Source organism: Budorcas taxicolor, chromosome 9 (assembly GCF_023091745.1).
Source record: "Budorcas taxicolor isolate Tak-1 chromosome 9, Takin1.1, whole genome shotgun sequence".
NCBI lineage: Eukaryota > Metazoa > Chordata > Mammalia > Artiodactyla > Bovidae > Budorcas > Budorcas taxicolor.
This window is the reverse complement of record NC_068918.1, coordinates 72,147,147-72,169,427: the sequence shown is the minus strand read 5'-3', so window position 1 is coordinate 72,169,427 and position 22,281 is coordinate 72,147,147. Positions and strand designations below refer to the sequence as shown.

Here is a 22,281-nt window from a genome sequence, read left to right as displayed (position 1 = left end):
AAAACTTAACTCGCAACTCTCAAGTTGTGTGTCTCTTTTAGTCGACAGAGCTTCTGCTGGGATTGAAGCCCATGTGAATTGCGCTTTCAACCTTGGTTAATCATTCCAGGCTTCTGACTTCAGATCTCTCAAGCATTCCTTTCGCTGGTTTCACCTGTCTTAGGTCACTGTTTTCAGCTGCAGTGGTTCTCCAAGTTTGGTGTTCAGACCAGCAAAACAAGCATCGTGTAGAACTTGGTTAGAAATGCAAATTCTGGAGCTCCAACCTGAATTGGAAACTTGTGGAATTTCACCTGATACAGACTCCAAGGCTGACAACCACAGTTCCAAACACACCCTAGACCTTGGTGGGTGGGAGCAGGGTGGCTGGGTGGGAGCGGCTGAGAATGATCTGGGTTTTTCCGTGCCACCCGCTGGATGGTCCGCCTGCGGTGTCCGCATTAGGCTTCAGGTCCACGATTCCACCCAGGCTGCTCAGTAGCGTGCCTTCTCTGGGCGGTTTTTGGAAGCGTCCTGCAGCTTGAGGGGAGAGGCGCTCCCACGGGTCCCTGAACCAGACTAGTTTCTTCTCCCTCGAGAGGCTAATCTAGGGGGCTGAGAGGAGCAGGCTCAGGGCAGGCTTCGGGCTAATACTGGCCTCCTTAGTTATGCAAGAGGGCGCTGCAGGCCTCCTGGGGTCATTCTGTTCCAGGGCCCGAACCGCGGCCACTCCCATACCAGCGGGGAGGGTGCCTTTTTCCTAAGGCAGCTTGGTCAGGTGACCGTGGCGGCTCTTTGCCGGGACGCGGAAGGACGAGCTTTCGGAGGCCGCGGGAGAGCGTCCAGGACTGGGGGCTGCGAGGCTATGCGATCCCCGAAGCTGCCCGGGCCGGCGCTCCCGCTGCTGATCCTGCTGCTTCTGCTGCCGCCGCCGGGTTCCGCGAGCGGCCCTGCGCCCTTCGACCCCACCTGGGAGTCCCTGGATGCCCGCCAGCTGCCCGCCTGGTTCGACAAAGCCAAGTTCGGCATCTTTATCCACTGGGGCGTGTTCTCCGTGCCCAGTTTCGGGAGCGAATGGTTCTGGTGAGCGCGCCTCCCTCAGTCTCCTCTAATCCCGCTTTGCACCCCACTGGCCTGCAGCCAGAACCCAGACCTCCAGCCTTTGCGGGTTTGTTTAGTCTCTTAGTCAGTTTCACCTTCTGCTGTTTGAGCCGCGCTTTGCATTTCCGGGTGTTACGTTTATGATTTACTGGGTAAGTGGTGGTTGCTGGGTGAACGCTGAATTTTGCTTCCGTGTGACTCCAAGAGTCAGATCCTTGATGTGGCTCTGGCTTCTCAGCTTCTTGGTGTTTGTACTTCTCAGTTGTTCTTATCACTCTGCAGCCATCGACAGAATGAAATAGCAGATAAGTAGGGCTTGTGTGGGTGTCGTAGGAGGAAGCTCTGGGCCTAAACTGTCCTTGTCCTTCGAACTGCAGACTTGCTCCATTGCTGTTCTGCTGCTACTTGTCAATTGTCAATTGTTCTGCCATGAAGAGGGTTTAAGCATAAATTCATGGGTATGTGAGACTTCTGTTCATTTGGGCATTCACTGGCTCTTTAACCTTAAAATGTTACCACATGTAGTCCAAGGAAAAATTTTAAAAAAGATTCTAGAATATTAACCCTAAGAAACTCCAATTATTAACAGATTGCTATGTGAAAAGTTATGAACAAAGCTAATGGAGGTGGTGGAATTCCAGCTGAGCTAATCCTATAAAAGATAGTGCTGTTAAAGTGCTGCACTCAATAAATCAGCAAATTTGAAAAACTCAGCAGTGGCCACAGGACTGGAAAATGTCAGTTTTCATTCCAATCCCAAAGAAGGGCAATGCCAAAGAATGTTGAAACTACCGCACAACTGTGCTCATTTTACATGCTAGCAAGATTATGTCAAAATCCTTTGAGCTAGATTTCAGCAGTAGATGAACCAAGAACTTGCAGATGTTCAGGCTGGATTTAGTAAAGGCAGAGGAACAGAGATCAAATTGCCAACATCCATTGGATCTCAGAGAAAGCAAGGAAATTCCAGAAAAACATATACTTCTGCTGCACTGACTACACTAAAGCCTTTGACTGGGTGCATCACAGCAAACTGGAAAATTCTTAAAGAGATGTGAATACCAGACCGCCTTGCCTGCTTCCTGAGAAATCTGTATGCAGATCAAGAAGCAACAACAGTTAGAACCGGACATGGAACAATGGACTGGTTTAAATTGGGAAAGGAGTATGACAAGGTTGTATGTTGTCACCCTGCTTTTTAACTTATATGCAGAGTACATCATGAGAAATGCCGGACTGGATGAATCACAAGCTGGAATTAAGACTGCTGGGAGAAATATCAACCTCAGATACGCAGATGATACCTCTACTGGCCAAAAATGAAGAGGAACTAAAGTGCCTCTTGATGAGGGAGAGTGAAAAAGGTGTTGAAATTCAACATTAAAAAAACTGAGATCATAGCATCTGGTCCCATTATGGCAAATAGATGGGGGGAAATGGAAACAGTGACAGATTTTATTTTCTTGGGCTCCAAAATCACTGTGGACAGTGACTGCTGCCTTGAAATTAAAAGATGCTTCCTCCTTGGAAGGAAAGCTATGATAAACCTAGACAGCATATTAAAAAGCAAGAGATATCAGTTTACCAACAAAGGTCCATCTAGTCAAAACTATGGTTTTCCCAGTAGTTATATATGGATGTGAGAGTTGGACCATAAAGAAAGCTGAGTACCGAAGAATTGATGCTTTTGAACTGTGGTGTTGGGGAAGATACTTGAGAGTCCCTTGAGGAAAAGAACAGAATGGGAAAGACTAGAGATCTCTTCAAGAAAGTTAGAGATACCAAGGGAACATTTCATGCAAAGATGGGCTCGATCAAGGACAGAAATGGTATGGACCTAACAGAAGCAGAAGATTATAAGAAGAGGTGGCAAGAATACACAGAAGAACTGTACAAAAAAGATCTTCGAGCCAGACATCCTGGAATGTGAAGTCATGTGGGCCTTAGAAAGCATCACTATGAACAAAGCTAGTGGAGGTGATGGACTTCCAGTTGAGCTATTTCAAATCCTGAAAGATGATGCTGTGAAAGTGTTGCACTCAATATGCCAGCAAATTTGGAAAACTCAGCAGTGACCACAGGACTGGAAAAGGTCAGTTTTCATCCCAATCCCAAAGAAAGGCAATGCCAAAGAATGCTCAAACTACCACACAATTGTACTCATCTCACATGCTAGTAAAGTAATGCTCAAAATTCTCCAAGCCAGGCTTCAGCAATACGTGAACCGGGAACTTCCAGATGTTCAAGCTGGTTTTAGAAAAGGCAGAGGAACCAGAGATCAAATTGCCAACATCCGCTGGATCATGGAAAAAGCAAGAGAGTTCCAGAAAAACATCTATTTCTGCTTTATTGACTATGCCAAAACCTTTGACTGTGTGGATCACAATAAACTGTGGAAAATTCTGAAAGAGATGGGAATACCAGACCACCTGACCTGCCTCTTGAGAAATCTGTATGCAGGTCAGGAAGCAACAGTTAGAACTGGACATGGAACAACAGACTGGTTCCAAATAGGAAAAGGAGTACGTCAAGGCTGTATATTGTCACCCTGCTTATTTAACTTATATGCAGAGTACATCATGAGAAACGCTGGACTGGAAGAAACACAAGCTGGAATCAAGATTGCCAGGAGAAATGTCAGTAACCTCAGATATGCAGATGACACCACCCATATGGCAGAAAGTGAAGAGGAGCTAAAAAGCCTCTTGATGAAAGTGAAAGAGGAGAGTGAAAAAGTTGGCCTAAAGCTCAACATTCAGAAAACGAAGATCATGGCATCTGGTCCCACCACTTCATGGGAAATAGATGGGGAAACAGTGGAAACAGTGGCAGACTTTATTTTTTTGGGCTCCAAAATCACTGCAGATGGTGACTGCAGCCATGAAATTAAAAGACGCTTACTCCTTGGAAGAAAAGTTATGACCAACCTAGATAGTATATTCAAAAGCAGAGACATTACTTTGCCGACTAAGGTCCGTCTAGTCAAGACTATGGTTTTTCCAGTAGTCATGTATGGATGTGAGAGTTGGACTGTGAAGAAAGCTGAGCACTGAAGAATTGATGCTTTTGAACTGTGGTGTTGGAGAAGACTCTTGAGAGTCCCTTGGACTGCAAGGAGATCCAGCCAGTCCATTCTGAAGGAGATCAGACCTGGGATTTCTTTGGAAGGAATGATGCTAAAGCTGAAGCTCCAGTACTTTGGCCACCTCATGGGAAGAGTTGACTCATTGGAAAAGACTCTGATGCTGGGAGGGATTGGGGGCAGGAGGAGAAGGGGACGACAGAGGATGAGATGGCTGGATGGCATCACTGACTCGATGGACGTGAGTCTGAGTGAACTCCGGGAGTTGGTGATGGACAGGGAGGCCTGGCGTGCTGCGATTCATGGGGTTGCAAAGAGTCGGACACGACTGAGCGACTGAACTGAACTGGATGCAAGAGATCCAACCAGTCAATCCTAAAGGAAATCAGTCCCGAATATTCATTGGAAGGACTGTGGGTGAAGCTCCAGTATTTTAGCCACCTGATGTGAAGAGCTGACTCATTGGAAAAGACCCTGATGCTGGGAAAGAATGAAGGCAAAAGGAAAAGGGGGCGGCAAAGGATGAGATTGTTAGATACCATCACTGACTCAATGGACATGGATTTGAACAAACTCAGAGATAGTGGAGGTCAGAGGAGTCTGGCATGCCGCAGTCCATGGGGTTGGAAAAAGCTGGACACAACTTAGCAACTGAACAAAATGTGAAAAGTGGGCTTGTCTGGTGGCTCAGTGGTAAAGAATCCCCCTGCCAATGCAGGAGACACTGGCTTGATCCCTGGGTCAGAAAGATCCCCTGGAGAAGGAAATGGCAACCCACTCCAGTATTCTTGCCTGGAAAATCCCATGGACAGGGGAGCTTGGTGTGCTACAGTTCATGGGGTCTCAGAAAGATTTGGACACAACTTAGCAATTAAACAACAGCAACAACATGTGAAAAGTGGTGTACAAAAAAACTGCTCTTTAGATTTTACCTTGAGAGCCATACCTTTACAGCTTTAAGTGTCTCACATCTTTCTTGATTAAATACTTCAGGTATGTTAAGTTCTTCAAGATAGAAGTGTTACTACATATATATGTATGCATAATACACATATATACACATAAATAATATGTTCCTAAGTAAGATAAGCAAATAAACAATATTTAAACCTACGTTATACTATATACATAATGTACAATAAATTTAATTCATACAATATATATTCAATATGACAACTATAAAAAAAAACACCCAGTGTGAGAGTTGTGAATTAAGTTTTATTTGGGGCAAAATGAGGACTGTAACCTAGGAGATTGCCTCTTAGAGAGCTCTGTGGAACTGCTCTGAAGAGGTAAGGGTGGGGGTCAGTGTGTTGTTGTTGAGTTGCTAAGTTGTGTCCTACTCTTTGCGATCCCTTGGAATGTAGCCTACATTTGTGACCCCAAATCCTCTATCGATGGGATTTCCCAGGCAAGAATACTAGAATGGGTTGCCATTTCCTTCTCTAGGGGATCTTCCCAATTCAGGGATCAAACCCACATCTCCTGCATTGCAGGAAGTTTCCTTACCACTGAGCTACCAGGGAAGCCGGAGGTCAGTATATATGTCGTTTTTTGGTGAAAGGGGATATATGCAATCAGCACACATTTTGATAGAAGGTTACTGCTAGTCACAAGAAGGTCACCGCTAGTCACAAGAAGGTCACCGCCCGTCACCAGGAACGAACATCTCCCTTAATGATTTTAATGCTTTTCTTGCTATGAGAAACATACAAGAAATTGGGCTCATAAAATCTTCTGCAAACATCTGACTATCTGAAAGGCTGTTCTGGCAGTTTTTCCTAATCTCCACCCTGTCCTTTCAGGGTGTATTGAAAGTCAGCAACTACAGTGGCTAAGGACTTCATTCTTATAGAATCAGATGGCAAGTGACAATTTTTAGTTGGCTGACACAATACAGAGTATAAATTATATATTGTATTACACTATAAACATTGTACCACTTTCTGTAAAGACATTGACTTTCTGCAACCAGTAACTTTTCTTATTCACTTAGGCCAAATGATGTAAAAGAAATGCATAAGCTATGGAGTACTATTCATATACTCTTTTGAAATCAACTTGTAAAATATGGGACTCTTTCTTTCCATAACCTGTATTACCAAATATATTTGCTTCAGGATATTATAACTCTTTCTTTGCAAGTTTTGTACTGTGAGGCATTTTGAATTTACTTCTGAAATGTTTCGATTAGCAAGGTGTTGCGGTCCTTTAATGGACCAGAACCTGGTGGTCTGGAGTCGATGATAAGAAAGTGAAAGAAGGAAAGAGGCTAATATTCCCTGGGTTACGCAGAGAGCCAATAAAGCCCTAGGACAGGGCTTGTACCACTCACATAGGCACAGGGCATCCTCTGAAAGAGGTCTTGAAAGCCCAGGCAGGAAAGTGAGCTCAGCAGGCTTCCATGCTCCAGAGAATCAGCCAGCAAGAGAGATAAGAGAAAGAGAGAGAGAGAGAGAGAGAGAGAGAGAGAGAGAGAGAGAGAGAGAAGGACATGGGGACCCAAGTCTCCGGTGGAACAAGGGTGCCTTATTGAACTCTGTGTGAGTATATATACTGTTTTACAAGGTAGCTTCTTCAGATAAAGATCAAAAGACCAGACTCTACAAGTTACCAAGGAAACAAGGAGTAATAGAGGTCATAAAACCAGAAGACAATCCATATCAAAGAAAGAGGGTCATAAATAATCACTTTTACCATATGGAAAAGCTAATGAAGGAAACCCTATGCATGCATTCCATCTCATGACCTCAGTCCTGGGAGCAGCATGCCGCTCTGCTCGTTCCTGTTACCAGGAACTGATAAGGAACAGAGGGCTCATGAGAGGCAGGAAACAGAACACAGGAATCCTACTGTTAAACATCCCCTGACAGCAAGGTACATAAATTAACAGATTTCCTCATCTTATATTGTGTGTACTCAGTTGCTCCGTCATGTCTGACTCTTTGTGACCCCATGGACTGTAGCCCACCAGGCTCCTCTGTTTTCATGGGATTCTCCAGGCAAGAATACTGGAGGGGGTTGCCATGCCCTCCTCTAGGGGATCTTCCCAACCCAGGGATTGAACCCGCGTCTCTTATGCCTCCTGCATTGGCAAGCAGATTCTGTTAACCACTAGCACCTTTATTCAACTGGGAAGATTACGTAAAGATACATTTGATGCTAGGAGAGGATTTGATGTTTGTTAGTTGAAATTAGTGCTCTGCACAAAACAATTAGTTTTGAGTCATCTTATTCTTTGTAATGGTTAACTTCTCATTTTCTACAAATGAACACAAAGTTGTTTGTTTTGACCTGGAACAATAAAGATAATTCTCTTACAAAACAGAGTATATTTTTGATGGTCTGGAAGTGCAATAACCCTGTGTAAGATTCTTAATTATCTATAGTTTCCCTTTTTATCTCCTCTAAATCTCTGATCTCACTTGATTTGACCTGGGGCAGTCAACAGCAGAGATGAGTATGTTTGACTATCCTTAATGGCAGCTCAAAAACAAATATAAATGGTGGGCTGTTTACTATAAGTGCTTCTTCTCATCTTCTCTTCTCATGCAATTTGAGAAGTGACTCTAGACTATAATAGAGAATGCAGGTTCAAATTAGATGTGCTAGGAAAAAAATAGAAATCTCTTATCTTTTAACTTTCTGACTCTCCCAGTTTCTCTTTTGCAGTTCCATTTAAAAGATAAAAGTGCATCATGGACCAATTAGGATACTTTCAATTGAAGGTACAGAAAACTTAAATAAAAGGTATAATAATAGGAGCTTATTACTATACATAATAAGAAATTCAGAAGTACTTGGCTCAGTGATGAAATCAAAGTCCTGGGCTTTCTGTCATCCTCAGCCTGTTGACTTCTCCTGTCATGGTGACATGATGGTGGCCAGGCATCACGCCACACAGCCTTGTCCAAAGGCAGATTGTATCTCTTTCTACTGGAGAGGAGACCATTCCCAGAATCTCCCAAGTTGGCTTCCCCTCCAGTTCCATTGGCCAGCATGGATCAGGTGTCCACGTGGTAGCTGTGATGGAAGCTGGGAAAGTATGTATCTGACTCTCGGGCAGGTAAAGAAGAGTGCTTGTGACACCGTATGTCCTTCAGCTAAGCCTTCTCAGCAGAAAGAACCTCCTGGTCATCTTCGGAGATCTAGTGCTGATTATGAATTTGTTCATCCAGTAAACGGAGAAGGCAATGGCACCCCACTACAGTACTCTTGCCTGGGGAGTCCCATGGACGGAGGAGCCTGGTGGGCTGCAGTCCACGGGGTCGCTAGGAGTCGGACACGACTTAGTGACTTCCCTTTCACTTTTCACTTTCACGCATTGGAGAAGGAGGTGGCAACCCACTCCAGCGTTCCTGCCTGCAGAATCCCAGCGACAGGGGAGCCTGGTGGGCTTCTGTCTATGGGGTTGCACAGAGTCGGAAACAACTGAAGCAACTTAGCAGCAGCAGCAGCAGCCAGTAAAAACACTCTTATGAAAGGAGTAGTGAAAGGAAGAATAAAAGATGGGTCAGAGGGGGACTTGCATCTATTTCATGACCATGGGCTTACTGCCATGTTTATATAAAATGTTTATCTAAAAATTATGCTTTGAGGATTTCCCTGGTGGTCCAATGGTGAAGACTCCACACTCTTGGAGTAGGGGGCCCGGGTTCCATCGCTGGTCAGGGAACTAGATCCCATATGCTGCAAATAAGAGTTCGCATGCCACAACTAAAGATCCTGCATGCTGTGACTAACATCCAGGGCAGCAAAATAAACAAATAGTTTTCTTTTTTAAAGTTGTGTTTTCAATGTTGTTTTCCTTCTGAAGCTCTGCTTAGGCAGTTGAGGCCCCACTGCTCAGAATAAATACACATAACCAGTAATCCTTGAAGACTGAGTCAGTATATTAAAATAACAGCATTTTCTTAATTTTACTGTCATTTCCTCCTCACTTGTTCCCTGCTAGTGAATATAATACATTTATGTTATATTTTATGCACTCTGTCTTCTTTTGAAGACTTCATCATTTATGTTACAAAGGACTAATTATGTATACTCCATGTTGCAATCAAAAAGTGAAGAATTAAGAGCAAATGGGTGACTTGTTTGTTTAGACTGTTCTGGTTGATAAGCTGCGTAGAGTTCACAGAGGGATAGACGGAAGACTATGGAAGTTCATGTAAGCTTTCCTTAAGTGAAGTCAGACTAAATGGGGAAGTTAGGAAGGGAATCTTAGTAACATCTGAATAAGGGAAAATTTTAGTAAAGGGAGTTATGGTTGACCCCTGAATAGCACAAGTTTGGTCTTCTTTTATGTGTATTTTTTTCAATAAATACATAATTGGCCCTCTATATTCAAGGGATTTGCATCTCTGGATTTAACCAACCTCAGACAGAAATTTTCATCTATGTTTGCTTGAATCTGCAGATGCCCAAACTGCAGATATGGAGGGCAGGCTGTAGTATGCCATTTTATGTAAGGGACTTGAGTACTCACAGATTTTGGTATCTGCTGAGAAACATGGGACTCATTCTCTATGAATACCGAGGGATACCTATATTTCAAGTGTTTATGTGTATGCTACTTATATGCTGTTTCCTTCATCCCCTTAGGTGGTACTGGCAAAAGGAAAAGATACCAGCTTATGTGGACTTTATGAAAAATAATTACCCTCCTAATTTCACATATGAAGATTTTGGACCACTATTTACAGCAAAATTTTTTGACGCGAACCAGTGGGCAGATATTTTACAGGCTTCTGGTGCCAAATACGTTGTCTTAACTTCCAAACATCATGAAGGTAAGTAAGAACAACATCTGAAAACACTGACAGTGGTTATAAATGTGAAGTAGTTCTTTTGGGAGAAGAAACTAAAGCAAGGTCATCCGCATGAAAACAGTTTTCTCTTAGGAGCAGTCCTAAGTGGGTACTGACATTTGCTTGTAATTTAGGAGATCACATGTTTCACCCAATTAAGAAGCATTAAGAAAAAGAAAAAAAAGGAGCATTAAGTATGCAGAAAGATCATACCCTCCACATATAGAAAAAAATGGAAACTGATCGCATTTTATTATGTGCATATTTAACAATTTCCAAGTAACGCAAGATTTTATTAAAGCCCTTTGAAGGCGGATGTGGTTTACAGGTCAAAGTTTACAACTGAACTACATTCTTTCTGTTTTCTTCTCACCTCTGTAATGCATTCTGGGAATGTACCCTGGGGATTATTTGCTATTGTCTTACATTATGACCAACATACAAGGTGGTGCTTTTGGCCAACTCTTATATGACTCAGTTGAGGAAAGTTTGCTATTGATGAAAATGACACAGGCTACCTGAAAGGAACAGGATTGCAAGGCTGTAATGATGCCCAGAAATATTAGAGATGGTGGAAGAATATCTAAAAAGAAACAGAGTGGGTGAGTTAGGGTTCTCCAGAGAAACAGAGCTAACAGGAAGTATAATATGTATAGATTTATCATAAGAAACTGGCTCATGCAACTATGGAGGCTGAGAAGTCCAGACCCAAGACAGCCAGTTATATAGTTCCAGTCTGAGCCCAAAGGCATCAGGAACAGGAGCGTGGATAATATAAGTACCTGTCCAAATCTAAGGTAAAGACTAATGTCTCAGCTCAAAAACATACAGAGAAAACATTTTTTTTTTAACTAAAAAACAAAAAACACCACTCCTTAAACTTTGCTGCTTTTTCTTTTTCTTTTTGGCTACAATGCCCGGCATACAGAATCTTAGTTCCCTGACCAGGGATTGAACCCATGCCCCCTGCAATGGAAGTGGGGAGTCTTAACCACTGGACCACCAGGAAAGTCTGAAGAATTCTTTCTTAATCAGCCTTTTATTCTATTTAGGCCTTCAATGGATTGGATGAGGCCCACCACTTCGGGTGGGCAATCTGCTTTACTCAGTCTAACTATTCATATGTTAATTTTCTGTAGAAACACCTTCAGGAACATATCCTGAATGATGTTTAACCAAATATCTGGGCACCCTTTGACCCAGGCAAGTTGACACATAAAATGAACCATTAAAGTGATCTTACATTAATAGGATAGAATCTACCCATTACCATTCCCATATCTACAAGATCAAGGAAACATCAGCACGTTATTATTCCTCCAACAGCATGTTAATAATTAGATAATCTGGACCTCTCCAGTGGTTCAGTGGTTAAGAATCTGTCTGCCAGTGCAGGGGATGCAGGTTCAATCCTTGGTCGGGGAAGGTCCCACAGGCCTCGGGGCAACTAAGCCAGAATTTAGAGCCCTCAAGCTGCAACTCCTGAAGCCCAGGTGCCCTAGAGCCCAAGCTCCACAACAGGAGAAGTCACCTCAATGAGAAGCCTGCGCACCACGACTAGAGAGCAGCCCCTACCAGCTGCAGCTAGAGAAAGGCCTGTACATAGCAACAAAGACCCAGTGCAATCAAAGATAAATAAATAACTGGATGATTTGTTTGCATTGGAATAAAAAATTTTGTCTCATTATTTTCTGCAGTGGTGCGTGGGGGATTACGAGGAAAGAATGAAAACCCAAAATAAGGAATCAGGATATTTTTCCTTTTGGCCACAGTCCAGTGGCTTAATGATTTTTTTCCTGCAGGTGTTTCTCAGGCTGAGATGGATACTTAAGACATGTTGATTTCCTGATGCCTAGAACTTCTTTAGGCTATATGGTAGAAAGTATTACTTAGCTTATTTAAAAACACAGCAAAACAACTCTTAATCACGCTGTGAGGACAAATGATGTAGCCCACATTTATACATTTTCTAGAACCATATTGTTGGAGGTTTTCATGCCTATAGAAGACCCTGCTGAGCCCAGTTAGGCTGGAAGACCACTGTGTGAACTTCTGGTGGTGCTACTGAACCCAAGACCCAAAGTGGTTTTAGCACCACCAGACATTAGGGCCTGCCAAGTTGAGACATATGGAATAAGACTTTAAATATCACCAACAGTGCTTTGAAGCTTACTACAACATCTTTAGAACCAGTGTGAGCTCTTTTAAAAGTTTCTTCAAAATGAATCCAAAGAGTGTGTCCATCTTCAGTTCAATTCAATTTAGTCACTCAGTCGTGTCCGACTCTTTGCGACCCCATGAACTGCAGCACACCAGGCCTCCCTGTCCATCACCAGCTCCCGGAGTTCACCCAAACCCATCCATCGAGTTGGTGATGCCATCCAACCATCTCATCCTCTGTCATCCCCTTCTCCTCCTGCCCTCAATCTTTCCCACCATCAGGGTCTTTTCAAATGAGTCAGCTCTTTGCATCAGGTGGCCAAAGTATTGGAATTTCAGCTTCAACATCAGTCCTTCCAATGAACACCCAGGACTGATCTCCTTTAGGATGGACTGGTTGGATCTCCTTGCAGTCCAAGGGACTCTCGAGTCTTCTCTAACACCACAGTTCAAAAGCATCAATTCTTCGGCACTTAGCTTTCTTTATAGTCCAACTCTCACATCCATACATGACCACTGGAAAAACCATACCCTTAACTAGATGGACCTTTGTTGGCAAAGTAATGTCTCTGCTTTTTAATATGCTGTCTAGGTTGGTCATAACTTTCCTTCCAAGGAGTAACCGTCTTTTAATTTCATGGCTGCAGTCACCATCTGCAGTGATTTTGGAGCCCAGAAAAATAAAGTCAGCCACTGTTTCCACTGTTTCCCCATCTATTTGCCATGAAGTGATGGGACCAGATGCCATGATCTTAGTTTTCTGAATGTTGAGGTTTAAGACAGTGTTTTCACTCTCCTCTTTCACATTCATCAAGAGGCTCTTTAGTTCTTCTTCACTTTCTGCCTTAGACTTGTCCTGATTTATAAAAGTAAAGTGTTACACCAAACACCTTACGTATGTTGGTTCACAAACATTGCTTTAGATTTTAGTAGGACAGTAATAATGTATTCATGTTCCTAGATCCTAACTAAAGATTTTGAGGCTTTTATATTATTCCTTAAGTATTCCATTTATATAGTGCTTCTATGGTTTTTATATAGACAAGCCAGCAATCTGAACGCAAATTCCTTTTAAAATATGAATTATTTCAAAGTACTTATATAATTGTATTCTTCTTCTCCATTTAGTTGGTAGATAATTCACTTTTAGGTAATTTAAAGCACAACATCCAAGCTTATGATTTTAGAGTAGGATGAGATCCAACCAGTCCATTCTAAAGGAGATCAACCTGGGGATTTCTTTGAAAGGAATGATGCTAAAGCTGAAACTCCAGTACTTTGGCCACCTCATGCAAAGAGTTGACTCATTGGAGAAGACTTTGATGCTGGGAGGGATTGGGAGCAGGAGGAGAAGGGGACGACCGAGGATGAGATGGCTGGATGGCATCACTGACTTGATGGATGCGAGTCTAAGTGAACTCCGGGAGTTGGTGACGGACAGGGAGGCCTGGCGTGCTGCAATTCATGGGGTCGCAAAGAATCGGACACGACTGAGCGACTGAACTGAACCGAACTGAACTGAGATTACAGATGGTGGGTACATTTCAAGTATAGAACTACTGGGGAAGAGTACCTTACCCCTGCTGGGTTAAATGAATAATGAGGGTCAAGGAGATTTACTACTGAACATGGATTATCAGTGTTCTATGAACCATACTATAATAAAATAATTCTAAGCTCAGGGAATATACTCTTTGATTTGGAAGACAGGAATCATGCAGGAGTGCATCTATGGTTCTTCCCTGTAAGTAGTCACAGTCATTGTTTACAATGGTGGATGTGGAAGATGTTCCCATCTCAGCTATGATCTGCTAATGTTGACTGTGATTTTGTACTAGACCTTGTGCTAGCCATTGGCTGAGGATATAACCGGGAACACTGCAGACATCACACTGTCCCTCCAGGAGCTTATCATCTAAGAGGGAGAATACCGGAGAAAGATCAGACTATACAGACCTGATTTTCTCCAAAATCACTGGCAACCCACTCCAAAAGCTATGGATGTAAGAGTTGGACCATAAAGAAGACTGAGCACCAAAGAATTGATGCTTTCAAATTGTTGTGCTGGAGAAGACTCTTGAGAGTTCCTTCAACTGCAAGGAGATCAAACCAATCAATCCTAAAGGAAATTAGTCCTGAATATTCATTGGAAGGACTGATGCTGAAGCTCCAGTATTCTGACCACCTGATGTGAAGAGCTGACTCATTGGAAAAGACTGTGACGCTGGAAAAGATTGAAAGCAAAACAAGAAGGGGATGACAGAGGATGAGATGGCTAGATAACATCATTGATTTAATGGACACAAATTTGAGCAAACTTCGAGAGATAATGCAGCTTCTCGTTTGGTAGTCCATAGGGATCACAAAGAGCTGGACACGACTTAGCCACTGAACAACAACAATGCGGTGCCGTGAGAAGTACTTAAAAAAATCTTGGTTCTACTTTGTTTAAATTCTCATTTGTTAGGGACCTCCCTGGTGGCTAACACTCAGTGCTCCCAACGCACAGGGACCAGGTTTGATCCCTGGTCAGGGAACTACAGCCCACATGCCATAACTAAGAGCTTGCATGCTGCCACTAAGGATTCCTGCATGCCGCGACCAAGGCCCTGTGTAGCCAAATAAATAAATAAAAATGTTTTTTAAATTCTCATTTGTTTCTCGCATGAAAGCAAAATACATACTAAGGAAAAAAAAATGGTCATAAAACAGATGTTTGTAGAAGCAGTGATTTATATGTCACGTGTACTGCCTTTATAACTTGGTGTTGGTATAGGCGCACATTTACTAGAACAGAGTTGATATGCTTACAGAGGCTTTTAATATAATGTTTCAGGCTTCACCTTGTGGGGCTCAGAGTACTCGTGGAACTGGAACGCAGTAGACATGGGGCCGAGGAGGGACATCGTCAAGGAACTTGCGGGCGCGGTCAGGAACAGGACTGACCTGCGCTTCGGGCTCTACTACTCCCTTTTTGAGTGGTTTCATCCGCTCTTCCTTGAGGATGAATCCAGCTTGTTCCAGAAACGACAATATCCAGTGTCTAAGATGCTGCCCGAGCTCTACGAGTTAGTGAACAAGTATCAGCCGGAGGTGCTGTGGTCAGATGGCGATGGAGGGGCCCCAGATACCTACTGGAAAAGCTTAGACTTCCTGGCCTGGCTGTACAATGAGAGGTGTGTGTGCTACTAGACTGCTGTCGTGACATTCCTAATACCTGTATAACATTAGTTCTTGCTTCTTGAAATATTCCCCTTCAGGCTTGTTTGGGACATGGGGAGAAAATCATTGTAAATAATGCATATTAGATATATCAATATTAACTCAAAATATCAAGAGTTACAAGAACACTGGAATATTCTTAACAAGAATTAGTTAGCAAGAATACTGGAGTGGGTTGCCGTTTCCTTCTCCAGGGGATCTTCCTGATCCAGGAGTCGAACCCGTGTTGCTGCACTGGCAAGTGGATTCTTTACCACTGAGCCACCTGGGAAGCCCTAAGAGTTACAAACCAGGAGTCAAATATAGCTCAACAGTCTGATTTTGAATTGAGACTAAAAAAAAATTACAGCATCAGGCACTCTGAAGACTAATTTTGTAGGTCCCCGTTTTCATCACCTCTCTGGGCCAATGCTGTTTATCCATCACTGTTTCTCATGCTGTGCTTTTCAGTTCCTCTTACTGCTTCTTCGTATCCTTTTACCTTTGATAATCTTTGCTGCTTGGATGTCACCCTGTCTGTCTCTTTTCCTTCATCGTTAGCATTTCACTTCTTCCTGTTCTTTCCTTTTGTTTTCTAGCATGTTCCAGGCTGCCCCATTAGAACAGGGAGTTCTGACTAAGCTCCTCTATAAGGCTCAGACTATGTGGACCAAATTGATATCTGTATCTCAAAAGTACTTGGTATTGTGCTGTGAAGTTAGGGAGAGCCCTGCCAGTGTTCTCTGGGTCCACAGAGGACACACAGAGAAATCCTCTGTCTTGGTACATAACCGCAGTTTCTCTAGGTACTCCTTTCCAAAAGGAAATACTGGGAGTCCTCCGCTTCAGTTTGTGAACCAAAACGATCCCCTCTAAATGGAGAAGTGCAGGAGGTACCACCTGCTATGATGAATACTGTTGTGGGAATATTTTATGCCACAGTGAATTCCATCCCTAACAGTCAACTTTGCTGAGATCTTCAATATTAGGCACAATTATAAGAGGAAGAGACCAGGGGAGAATGTTTACATAATAGTAAAACTCTTTTAAGTGCTGTGTGTGCTGGGCATACATAGGTGTCTTACATAGATTGTGTCAGTCGCTCAGTTGTGTCTGACTCCTTGCGACCCCATGGACTGTAGCCCGCCAGGCTCCTCTGTCCGTGGGATTCTCCAGGCAAGAATACTGGAGTGGGTAGCCTTTCCCTCTTCCAGGGGATCTTCCCAACCCAGGGATCGAACCTCTGTCTCCTGCGGTGGCAGGAGGATTCCTTACTGTCTGAACCACCAGGGAAGCCCAAGTTCTGTTCTAATAACAGATGGAGAAATGGATTATTCAGAGGAGTTAGGTAATTTGCTCTAGGACAAGGAGCTTAGCAAGTAACAGGCCAGGACTACAACTTCCTCAGGTCTAGTTTACTTCAAAATCATGGGGTTTGTATTATATTCAACTATGGTTATTTTCTAAGAGTGGATTTCAATCACATTGGATTTCTGTCACATTCAATGTCACTCTTTTCAGTGACATTGCTTTTGTGTAAATTTTTTTTATCATCCTTTTCATTTCAGCCCAGTTCGGGACACAGTGGTCACCAATGACCGTTGGGGAGCTGGTAGCATTTGTAAGCATGGTGGCTACTATACATGTAGTGATCGTTATAACCCAGGACATCTTTTGCCACATAAATGGGAAAACTGCATGACAATAGACAAGTTTTCCTGGGGCTACAGGAGGAATGCTGAAATCTCTGACTATCTCACAATTGAAGAGTTGGTAAAGGTACAGTAAAATGTCTGGTGACCATTATAATAATATTCGTAAAAGTGTACACATGTGAGAATTATGTTTTCTAAACTGTATGACTCAATGGCCTGTAAATACAGGACATGACTCTTTTTTTTCTTCTATGTGTGTTCTCTTAGATAGTGATTAATGATGGAATTGTTTTCTTCCTCTAAGAACTATATTTATTCTTAATTTTTAAGCAACTTGTACAAACAGTTTCATGTGGAGGAAATCTGTTGATGAATATTGGACCCACACAAGATGGCACCATTTCTGCAATTTTTAAGGAGCGATTGAGGCAAATGGGAATGTGGCTAAAAGTCAATGGAGAAGCCATCTATGAAACCAATGCTTGGAGATCCCAGAATGACACTGTCACCCCAGACGTATGGTAAGTACTATTTGATAGAAGAAGGTATTTAACATTTCTCAGAGATAAAGAGAACAGTATAATAAAGAGGAAATTGGATGAATGCCCACCTATACAGAATATTTTATTTACTTAAAATCAGCATATTTCAAACACTTAATTATTTATCAAGTTGAGCTGAAATAATCGCTAGATTCCTTCTAACAGTGGATAAATTTTAGGGAGAAATAAAGCTTCTTACAAAAATTGTAGGTCATTCAGAAAAATGAAAAAAAAAAAAAAGTGCTGAGTGGTTAATCCAAAAGAGACTTTTGGTTTAGTCAGGTAAATTCTAACTTTTGCAGGTGTTACATCTCATCAAATTAGCAGGAAGTGCCATAGGGCAGGAAAAATATTTTCTAGTAAATCTAAACCTGAACTTTCTTTAAAATTAATTATCTCAACTGGCTAAATTTTAACTAGTATCTCCTATAAAAAGCATATGGTGGTTTCTGATGTAGGATCTTAACATACGCAAGTAAGAGTAGTTCTCCCTGGTGGCTCAGACTAAAGAATTCCCCTGCAATTCAGGAGACCTGAGTTTGATCCCTGGGTTGGGAAGATCCCCTGGAGGAGGGCTCGGCAACCCACTCCAGTATTCTCGCCTGGAGAATCCCACGGACAGAGGAGCCTGGCGGGCTGCAGTCTGTGGGGTCACATGACTGAGCACCTAAGCACAGCACAGTATTAGTGAAGCTCTAAAGTTCACCCGTGTTACCACCAAAGCGAGTACAGCCTGATCAAGCGTATACCAAAAGATTGGACTAAATACTCTTCTTTGAACTTAAATGACTTCAATTGTCAATTCACTGAAGAAAATTTATTTACTTTAGTAAGGCAGTCTACACAGAAGCACCTAACTGTAGAATTTTAGAATATTGGATCTGGCAGAAGCCATAATGAGAACTCAGAACTAATCTTTCATTTTACAGAAGCTAGTTTTAAATTTGGTTTTAGAATTTGCTTCTGTGTTTCTATTTGACTATGAGGGTGTCTGATCTGGGACTTGACAATTATTAAGCATTATTCCATTAAGTTCTCTTTCAGTAAGTAAAGATAAAAGTCAGACTACTTAGCAATCCCTATAAGGCTGTTGCCTGGCTCCACTGCACTGAGCCCAGGTGGCCACTCTCCCTGCCTCATCAGTGGAACTCTCTCCCCACAGGTTCGTGTGTGTTTCCCCTCCTTGCTGCATCTTTAGATGGCTATCTAGACTCCCAGGGCCATCTTTGAAATCCTTTGAGAGTTTAAGCCCTGGCTCACTGTTGCTGTCCCCAGAACTTAGTTAGTCGCTCAGTTGTGTCTGACTCTTTGCAACCCCATGGACTTAGCCCACCAGGCTCCTCTGTCCATGGGATGGTCCAAGCAAGAATACTGGAGTGGGCTTCCAGAACTACTCTTCATATAATTCTGATTGTGTATATTCACAGCTCTTCTAATTTGCTGGCCCCTCAGTTCTTGGGCTTCCCGAGTGATGCTAGTGGTAAAGAACCCACCTGCCATGCAGGAGACTTAAGAGATGCAGGTTTGATCCCTGGGTTGGGAAGATCCCCTAGGGGAGGGTATGGCAACCCACTCCAGTATTCTTGCTTGGACCATCCCATGGACAGAGGAGACTGGCAAGCTACAGTCCATAGGGTTGCACAGAGTTGGACACGACTGAAGCGACTTAGCAGGCATGCAGTTCTTGTACTTCCTTCTTTCCAGGAATCCTGTCCCCTTCTTTTGGTTGTACCTTAGACCTTGCATTTCCAATATTTGTACTCCTTTCATGATCTCAGTCTGAATCATCCCACTGTCTAACTCCCTCCTCTTGTATTTCAGTTCACTTCAGCTTCCAAACGGCTGTTTAGAGAGACTGGAGGTTGAAACAGTCATCATGGCCAGTGATTTAATCAATAGTGATTAATGAGGCCACCATAAAAAACCAAAAGAATGGGGTTCCGAGAGCTTCTGGATTGGTGGCGGTGCCGGGAGAGCAGGGCCCCTGGGGAGGGTGTGGAAGCCCCCTGCCCCTACACATACCTTGTCCTGTGCGTCTTTTCCATCTGGCTGTTCCTGAGATACATCCTTTTATAATAGACCTGTAATCCAGGAAGTAGAATTCTGAGAGCTGCTCTAGCAAATTAGCTGAACTCAAGGAGGGGGTTGTAGGAACCTCCAGTCTATAGCCTGTGGGTCAGAACCCCACATGACAATCTGGACACATGACTGGTGGTAGGAATAAACCCTGACCTTTTGGAATCTGACACTGCCTCTGGGTAGATGGTGTCAGAATGGCGTTGAACTGTAGGACGCCCAGCTGGTGCCTGAGAACTGCCTGGTGATGCGGGAACTTCTCCCCCACACCACACACTACACTGGGATTGGGGTCAGAATCCTTTTGGGTGCTTTTTATTGCTACCATCGGGCTATTTTTTCTTCCCTCGATTAAAGAAAACATTGGTAAATATTTACTAAATGGAGGTATATCTGGAAGATAATTCTGAACCTGACCCATAAATAATGAGAAATATTACTATGCATTTTTTTTTTCTTAACCAGGTACACATCCAAACCTAAAGATAAGTTGGTCTATGCCATGTTTCTCAAATGGCCCATATCAGGACAGCTCTTTCTTGGTCAGCCCAAAGCTACTCTGGGGGCAACAGAGGTAAGAGGGAATTTTGTCTTTATTGTTCCTTTAAATTGCTGACTAGAACACCCTGAGGAAGACATTAACTTTTAACTTCAAGGTGAGCCTTATATGTATTCCATTTACATCTCATGACAGTAATTTTAATATGAGCTTTATCAATGGCAATGTTTGGCAAAAACTGTTGAAAATTTTGTTTCATTCCCCAGAAAACCAAGCCTATAAAACAGTTATATCATCTCCATGCTTATCAATTAAAACATCTTCTCCAGTCATGCTATGTTGCTCAGGTTCACTGCATGCATCCAAAAATGACTCTTTTCATAAGACTGGAGTTCAGATTCTTCCCCTGACATCTCACCCCAGAACACATCTGATAAATGTAAGATGTCATGGCCACTATTTTAAGTTCTTAAAACATTTGGAGGTTAAAGGTTAACCTTCCCTGCTGGCTCAGCAGTAAAGAATTTGCCTGCCATGCAAGAGATGCGGGTTTAACTGAGGGTTTGACTCCTGGGTTGGGAATATCCTTTGGAGGAGGAAAAGGCAACACACTCCAGTATTTTTGCCTAGGAAATTCCATGGACAGAGGAGCCTGGTGGGCTACAATCCATGAGGTTGCAAAGAGTCAGACAGGACTGAGAGACTAAACAACAATAACAAAAGGTTAATCTAACAGTTGTGGCCATCAGCTCTGGCAATGAGTTCATTTTAACATATTTTATAACTTATTTTTAACAAAATAAAAATTTTCTGGGAGGCGAATTGTCCAAATTCTTCTCCTTAAACCATTTTCCCATGTTTCATTTCTAACACTTGTGGCTGATCTGGCAGAAAAGGAGATAAAGAGTTCAAATCTGTTTACTTATTTTTTTTCAAATCTTTTGTTTAACTGCAGCTTAGAGGCCTGGGCATAACATTACCTTTTTATTTTATCTACGTTCTCTTTGTTGTTTAGTCGCTCAGTCATGTCCGTCTCTTTTGCAACCCCACAGACTGTAGCCCACCAGGCTCCTCTGTCCTTGGGACTTTCCAGGCAAAATACTGGAGTGGGTTGCCATTTCCTTCTCCAGGGGATCTTTCCAACCCAGAGATCAAACCAGCTTCTCCTGCTTTGCAGGCACATCCTTTACTGCTGAGCCACCAGGGAAGCTTTGGCCACCATTAATACTGTTATTTGAAAGTCCACGGGTTTTGTTTTTGTATTATTCTACATGGTAAACAAAGTTTTCTGGTTCAAAATAACCACAAATATATAGAAAACTACTTATTTAAATTCATTTTGTGTAAGACTAAGGATATAGAACAGTTACAGTAATAATAGATCGCACGTATGTACTGTTGATTAGTGGAGGTTATTGGGCCATCTGGGGAGGGAGGGTGGCTGGATAAGGAAGGTGAACCTTTCCCTGAACATCCTGTGTCAGAGCCAGGCAGGCCTTAGTTGTGCAGATTGGTTCAAGAGTAGTTTTCTCTGCTCTGACACTATTCAGTCTATACGATTCTTCCTCAAATCCTGCACACTTTCGAGAGTAAGAAAGGAGCAAAAGAGATGCATTTGGATCATAAATTAAAGCAGCTTGTGATCCACTAAATTAAAGTAAAAACAATGAATCTCCTGTCTACATTGCTCTTTAAGAAGTATCAACTGCTTCTTCCCAATACAGTGAGGAAGTCAGAGACACATAAGGAGACATTTATGTGTATGTTTTAAATTTCAGGTTAAACTCCTGGGACACGGACAGCCCCTTCACTGGACACCTTTGAAGGAAAATGGCATCAAGGTAGACCTGCCTCAGCTAACCATTCATCAGATGCCCTGCCAGTGGGGCTGGGCTCTAGCACTAACTAATGTGACCTGATCTGCAGTAGAGTGCTTCCTGTTGCAGTCATATCTAAGACTAGAATGTATATCAGGTTTTTGTAATTATAGCACATGGAGAAAGCAAATGTAAAATTGGCCAAGGATTTCCTAAGTTACCCACATAACTGTTTTAACTGTCCAATGCACTTTGCTATTTCTCTTCACACTGAATTTGTTTCCATGTGTGAATCAGAGGTGGGGATCGTTGTTGTAGTGAGAAGTTGGTGGTGGTAAGGACTGAATCATGTCTAATGCCAA

General features: G+C 42.7%; 1 protein-coding gene across 1 annotated transcript; it reads left to right on the top strand.

Annotated features, from left to right (window-relative positions):
* The first annotated feature begins 844 nt into the window (after positions 1-844).
* Positions 845-22,021, top strand: FUCA2 (alpha-L-fucosidase 2). The gene is made up of 7 exons (XM_052645945.1): positions 845-1,062; positions 9,764-9,951; positions 14,966-15,305; positions 16,899-17,109; positions 17,316-17,506; positions 20,069-20,177; positions 21,881-22,021. Exons 1-7 carry the CDS (start codon positions 845-847, stop codon positions 22,019-22,021), a joined length of 1,398 nt encoding a protein of 465 aa, XP_052501905.1.
* The last annotated feature ends 260 nt before the right edge of the window (positions 22,022-22,281 follow it).

What these genes read in the sequence shown, in the direction of transcription:
- FUCA2 (XM_052645945.1), top strand. Translation starts at nt 845, where the DNA reads ATGCGATCCCCGAAGCTGCCCGGGCCGGCGCTCCCGCTGCTGATCCTG. An exon ending in TTCGGGAGCGAATGGTTCTG is followed by an intron (nt 1,063 to 9,763) that starts GTGAGCGCGCCT and finishes TCATCCCCTTAG; the next exon opens with GTGGTACTGGCAAAAGGAAA. An exon ending in CAATTGAAGAGTTGGTAAAG is followed by an intron (nt 17,110 to 17,315) that starts GTACAGTAAAAT and finishes TTAATTTTTAAG; the next exon opens with CAACTTGTACAAACAGTTTC.